General features: G+C 41.5%; 1 protein-coding gene across 1 annotated transcript; it reads left to right on the plus strand.

Moving 5' to 3' along the window:
• The first annotated feature begins 10 nt into the window (after positions 1-10).
• Positions 11-5,897, plus strand: PET100 (PET100 cytochrome c oxidase chaperone). Its single transcript, XM_081321897.1, has 4 exons — positions 11-131; positions 3,129-3,209; positions 5,426-5,458; positions 5,548-5,897. The coding sequence occupies exons 1-4, from the start codon at positions 99-101 to the stop codon at positions 5,623-5,625; spliced, it is 225 nt and encodes a 74-aa protein (XP_081178023.1). The 5' UTR covers positions 11-98; the 3' UTR covers positions 5,626-5,897.
• The last annotated feature ends 867 nt before the right edge of the window (positions 5,898-6,764 follow it).

The following is a 6,764-nucleotide window of genomic DNA, read 5'->3' on the forward strand; positions in this document are numbered from 1 at the left end:
TGACGTCACTCCTTCCTGGAACGCGACGTCGAATCAGTCGGACGTCTTGCATTGGCTTGACCTGCCATTGGCCGTTCCTTTCTCCGTCGCCAGGCATCATGATATCGAGGAACCAGCTTGAGATTTTTCGGGTCTGTGATGTTAGGGCGGCAACGGCGGGCTGGTGGTGGTGGGGAAACATTTCCGTTTCTTAAAGCAGCGTTTCCCAACCTTAGGAACTTGAAGATGCGTGGACTTCAACTCCCAGAATTCCCCAGCCAGCATAGCTGGCTGGGGAATTCTGGGAGTTGAAGTCCACGCATCTTCAAGTTCCTAAGGTTGGGAAACGCTGTCTTAAAGGGATCGATTTGGAATGCGGAAGCCTCTCGGCAAAGGCCTCCCCGCCTTTGGGCGCAACGCTTGGCGGCTCGCTAGATCCCGGGGCGGGTTCCCTCGCTCCGCTTTGGGGGGGAAGGGTCAAGGTCGGAGAACCTGCGACCCAGTGGAGAGAATTCGGGAATTCTTCCTTTTGACGGGAAACTTAAACTTGTTTCAGTTGTCCTAAAGGCGCTTTTTCACTAGGAAACTGGACTTTCTTGTGTTTCTTGGAAGCCGTTTCGCTTCTCATCCAAAAAGCTTGCTCAACTCTGACCTGGATGGTGGGGAAGGAAAGGATTTATATATACCGTACCAACAGGCTGAAAAATAGCTTTTATCCGTGGGCTGTTAGGCTTTTAAATGGGACATAATCTTATGCAGAATTGACTTGGGAGCCCGGTGTGTGGTGTAGTTGGTTCACATAGTGTGGTGGGATGGAGGGTTTGTTGTCACTGTGTGTTGGGGGGAGAGAGCACAGGGGGAGGCTCAGCTAATTTCAATGTACACATGTTGTACTTTGACAATAAAGGTTTATTTATTTATTTACTCCTTGCAGACAGCTGGTCATTTGCATTCTTTAGGCAGGGGTAGGCAATCTTGGCTCTTTTATGACTCGCGGACTGCAACTCCTGGAATTCCTGAGCCAGCATAAAAGAGCCAAGGTTGCCTACCCCTCCCTGCAAGTTTAGAGAGTCGTTAGTGCTACCTGGAGGCTTATCTGTGTCTTCAGGGTCACCTGAGTAGTGCAAATGGGTGTGGAGCCTTTGAGAGAGAGCATTTTGGACAGAGAGGACCACTGGTTTGAAAGAGGGGTCAAAGAGGCCATCTGTGTCAAAATTGAGCAGCCCTCTCTCAGCAGAGGGGGAAGGATAGACATCATCTATCTCCAGTCTACGGCAAAGTTCTTTCAACAGTTCCAAGAAGGCTCCACGCCCATTTGCACTACTTAGGTGACCCTGACTACACAGATATGCTTCCAGACAGCATTACTGACTTGCTAAAAAAAAAAAGGCAAATGAACAGCTGTCTGCAGGAGTATAAATCTTTCCATTGCTTACCATTCAGTCAAAGCTGAAGAAGCTTCTTGGGTGAGAAGCAAAACATCTTCAAAGAAAAACAAGCAAGTCCAGTTGCCTCATGAAAAAGTATCCTTGGGACAGCCGTGACCTGGATGACTGAGAATCTCCATAGACACGCATTTCAGTTCGTAAACTCTTAAGCTGCACTTGTTAATAGACTTTGCAAGGAAAGCTGTCTCCGCCACCTTTCATTCCTTTCCTGCAAATACACCTTGGGGCTGAAACTTTGAGGTACTCACTGTTACCCAGAGATCAGAAACTTGGAGCTATTGAGGAAAGAGATACCGGTAGTTCTCGACTTACGACCTCAAGTAAACCCAATTTTTTTGTCGCTAAGTGAAAGAGTTGTTAAGTGAATTTTGCTGCATTTTATGACCTTTCTTGCCCCAGCGGTTAAGTGAATCACTGCTGTTGTTAAATTAGTGACACAGTTGTTTCCCATTGACTTTGCTTGTCAGAAGGTTGCAAAAGACAATCATGTGATCCTAGAATACTGCAACCATCATCAATGTGAATCAGTTGCCAAGCATCTGAATTTTGATCATGTGAGGATGGGGATGCTGCAACGGTCATAAATGTGAAAAGCGGTCGTAACTCCTTTTTTCAGTGCCGTAACTTCGAACGGTTACTAAATGAACTGTTGTAAGTCGAGGACTACCTGTATTGAGTGGAATTGGCTGCCTTTTCTTCCCCTAGAGCAATGTTTCTTAACTTTGGCAGCTTGAAGATGGGTGGGGAATTCTAGAAGCTGAAGTCCACATATTTTGAAGCTACCAACATTGATAAACTTTGCCCTACAGCAGTGGCTCTCAAAGGGTGGTCTGGGAACCTTTCAGCAGATTGCAAGGTCAAAACTGTTTTCATGATAATACTGGTTTTTTCATTCTTTCACATTGCAATTCACCTTTAAAACGTGTTGGCTTTTAATATGGGGTCAAAGCAGAATTTCCTGAAAAGGCTGCTAAAATACTGTACTTCTTCCTTTTCCAACCAAGACCTGTGTGAGGCCAAATTTTCTTTATTTATTCCATCCAAAACAACAGATTGTGGCAGACTGAATGCAGAAATAAATAGGAGAATTCAGCTGTCTTCTATTAAGCCAGATATTAAAAAGATTTGAAAATACTAAACCAATGCTACTCTTCTTACTATTTTGTTTTGAAAATGTAGTTATTTTTATACTAAAATATTTATATTGACATGAAAATAGCTTTATTTGCAAATAGGTTTATTATTAACAATACATGAATTATAGGGAGCGGGGCAGTTAAGAAATATGAAATATAAATAAATTAAAATATAAAAATATTTTAATTTCTAATGTAGTAAATGTTGATAGATACAACCCATGTTAATAACAATTCTTTGGCATCTTCAATAATTTTTTAAAAAATGTAAAGGGATCCTGAAACCAAAAAGTTTCAGAACTGCTGTGATATTAGAAGGTAATAATATTAGGAGGTAAAAAAGGAAAAAGCTCTGGATATCACCAGTGGCCATTTCCTTTTTTACCTTCTAATATTAAAAGAAACATTAGTCTGAAAAGTACAGACCCTTTTCCTTTTTGCCATTTTGTAATGTCTGCCTTTTAACTAAAAGAGGCAAGGAAAATATATCTAATATAAATCCGGTAAAATAGTTTCTTTTCTTTGATTCAACCAATGGCGTTTGGCTTTTTTCTTTCTCTTTCAGATGATTTTGTATCTGACTTTTCCGGTTGGTATATTCTGGATAGCAAATCAGACAGAATTTTTTGAAAAATATGCAATTGCAGTAAGTATTCTGTAATTAGATGAGAAAAATTTGTGCTAATACATTTATTTCCAAAGTTTCCCTGATGTGCATCTTTTTTTTTAAAAAAGGGGGGGGAGTGGATCCAGGAAACTACAGACCTGATATCAATACCTGGAAAGATTCTGGAAAAGATAAGCAACAAATCTGCGAACACCTTGAGCAGGGGTCCCCAACCCATGGTCCCCAGCCTGGTACTGGGCTATAGCCCATTGGAAACCAGGGCACGTAAGTGGCAGGCAAGTGCACAAAGCTGCATTTGTGCAAGAAGTGCGCACTCAAACCATCCCCTCTCGTCCACCTACCACTGCCGGTCCACAGAGCTGGAAAGGTTGACCTAGAGGCAAACAAAAGTCATAACCAAAAGCCAACATGGGTTTGTCAAAAACAAATCATGCCAGACAAATCTTATTGCATTCCTTGACAAAGTGACAAAATTAGTGGACTATGGGTATAATTTACTTGACAAAATAGAAAATTGTGGGTTAGACAGCATCACCACCAGTTGGATTTGTAACTGGCTGTTAAACCACACTCAATGTGTAGTCCCTAATGGAACTGCATCTACATGGAAGGAACTATGCAGTGGGGTACCCCAAGGCTCTGTTTTAGGCCCAGTAGTCTTCAACATCTTCATGAATGACTTAGACGAGGGGATAGAAAGGGAACTCATCAGATTTGCAGATGTCACCAAGCTGGCAGGAATAGCTAACGCTCCAGAAGATAGGCTCAAGATACAGAAGGATCTTGACAGATTTGAACACTGGGCCCTATCTAACAAAATGAAATTCAGTGTAGAGAAAAGTAAGACTTTATATGTGGAAAAGAAAAACCAAATGCACAAGTATAGAATAGATGGTACCTGATTCAAGAGTAATAACTGTGAGAGGGATCGTGGACAATCACAATCACTGTGCTACAGCTGCCAAAAAAGTCCTAAGCTGCATTAATAGAGGGATAGAATCAAGATCACATGACGTGTTATTACCACTTTATAATGCCTTGGTAAGACCATACTTGAAATATTGCATTCAGCTTTGGTCGCCATGATATAAAAAAAGATGTTGAGACTCCTGAAAAAGTGCAGAGAAGAGCAACAAAGATGATGAGGGGACTGAAGGCTAAAACACATGAAGAACAAGAATTGCAGGTTACAGGAATTGGGTATGTCTAGTTAAAGGGACGCGGTGGCTCACTGGGTTAGGACGCTGAGCTTGTCGATCAGAAGGTCAGCAGTTTGGTGGGTTGAATCCCGAGTGCCGCATAACAGAGTGAGCGCCTGTTACTCGTCCCAGCTTCTGCCAACCTAGCAGTTCGAAAGCACGTAAAAATGCAAGTAGAAAAATAGGGACCACTACAGTGGGAAGTTAACAGCGCTCCGTGCGCCTTTGGCGTCTAGTCATGCTGGCCACATGACCATGGAGACGTCCTCGGACAAGCACTGGCTCTTCGGCTTTGAAACGGAGATGAGCACCGGCCCCTAGAGTCGGAAACGACTAGCACGCATGTGCGGGAGAACCTTTACCTTTACCTTTACTAGTTTAATAAAAAGAACAAGGGATGACATGATAGCAGTGCTCCAGTAACTAAGGGGCTGCCACAAAGAAGAAGGGGTCAACCGATTCTCCAAAACAACTGAAGGCAGGACAAGAAGCAGTGGATGGAAACTAATCAAGGAGAGAACTAACTTAGAACTAAGGAGAAATATCCTGACAATTAGAACAATTAATCAGTGGAACGACTTGCCTCCAGAAGTTGTGAGTGCTCCAAACTGGAGGTTTTTAAGAAAAGATTGGAGAATGATTAAGGTATAGGATTTCCTGCTTGAGCAGGGGGTTGGACTAGAAGACCTCCAAGGTTCCTTCCAACTTCGTTTTTCTGTTATTCTGCACTTTTTCTACTTTGATTTAAATTGAACGACTTGCTCAAGCACTGGCTGGACTCAATGTTCTATCATGCTAAAAATAAATTCACAGTAGTGACAATAGGATATTCATTAGAACATAGCAGTGCATCTTCCCTCTAAATGATTAACTTTGATTCCAGTTACCCTTCAACTATTTCTTTAAAGCACAGCATTTTACTTGCTCATTGTTCCATTTTTTTTCTTGCTGGCATTTTACATTCTGTCATTGTTATATTATTTCTGACACTTTTATTTGCAACCCCTAATTGTTTTCTTGCTACTTTTTCCACAGAGCAAGATCTTTCAACCTCTAAATGAAGAGCAGGTAAATCTGTTGCTGCAATAAATGTTATTACTGTACAGTTTGGAAGGGAGAAAAATCCATGGTGAAAATTGCATTTCTGTCTTCTCCAGAGAAAAGATCTAGAAGCCTTTAGAAAAAGGCTGCAGGAGATGAATGAGAAGAAGATGCTGGAGGCGGCTAAAAAATAATGGACTGGTATCCTTCCTTTAATTCCAAAAGATTTGGGGCAATAAAATGAAGGGGTTTGTATTCCACAATAAAAGTTCTGTACATATCTTAAGATATTTTGGGGGGTAAGAATGAAGAAAAATTGATTTTGCTTTTTTCCCCAGTTGTGATCAGCCTCTTGCAATGTATAATCATTAAACGTAATCATTAACTTGGCAACTGTCTCATGTGAATCACCTTGACTAAAGCAGCATACAGTAAAATTATATTACACAGCACAAGTGCATATAGTACTTTATTTGCATCTCTCAGACTGAAGTTCAAATTGTGATGTTTTCTTAAGTACGTTTGAATCAGAAGTGCAGCACAGCCCTAAGACTTAGTTAACTCATAGGAGTACAGTAACTCTAAAGGGGAACTGGGTTGGGGAACAGTGGTATATGGGATTAGTGGTCTATCAACCTCTTCCAGTAACTGCTGAACAAGGTTAGTCTTGGTTTGAAAAACTGGAAACAAAGGAAACAATAGGTGGAGAACCTAAAGGTGGTTTTCCAAAAGATAAGTAGACTTTCTTGGTTTTTTTCCTTGAAAACATTTTGCTTCTCATCCAAGAAGCTTCCGTTTTCAAACCAAGGCTAACCTTGTTCTTGAATGGAAGAGGTTTGACAACCTTGAACTTCCCTGAGCACTCATATTGCTTGGCTTTTAGCTCCTCTGCACTTTTCTTCCTGTTTTTAATGCTCCTTTAATATATGATGAATACATGAAAATGTATGCAGATTTCATGTGGAAAGCAGTTATTGACTTGTTCCAAGTCACAAGGATTGTCAAAATGATAAAATCTGCATTGAGACCTAGTAATTATTTCCTTTCAGACCTGCCTCAGGGTGCCACATGCAATTGTGTTGCAGGCTGAGCTTACTTTTCAATGTGCATTTAGTCATTTGTGCCCACTAATGCCCTTGCAGATAGCACTTAGACTTATATACCGCTTCACAGTGCTTTACAGCCCTCTCTAAGCGGTTTACAGAGTCAGCATGTTGCCCCCAACAATCTGGCTCCTCATTTTACCGACCTCAAAAGGATGGAAGGCTAAGTCAACCTTGATCCGGTCAGGATCGAACTCCTGCCAAGTCGGCAGAGTTAGCCTGCAATACTG

This window comes from Vipera berus (genome assembly GCF_964194415.1).
Source record: "Vipera berus genome assembly, chromosome: 2".
In the NCBI taxonomy this organism is placed as follows: domain Eukaryota; kingdom Metazoa; phylum Chordata; class Lepidosauria; order Squamata; family Viperidae; genus Vipera; species Vipera berus.

Bases quoted from the DNA above. Each gene is read 5' to 3' on its own strand.
- PET100 (XM_081321897.1), top strand. From the start codon at position 99: ATGATATCGAGGAACCAGCTTGAGATTTTTCGG. The intron at 132-3,128 runs GTCTGTGATGTT...TTTCTCTTTCAG, and splicing joins ACCAGCTTGAGATTTTTCGG to ATGATTTTGTATCTGACTTT. The intron at 3,210-5,425 runs GTAAGTATTCTG...CTTTTTCCACAG, and splicing joins TTGAAAAATATGCAATTGCA to AGCAAGATCTTTCAACCTCT.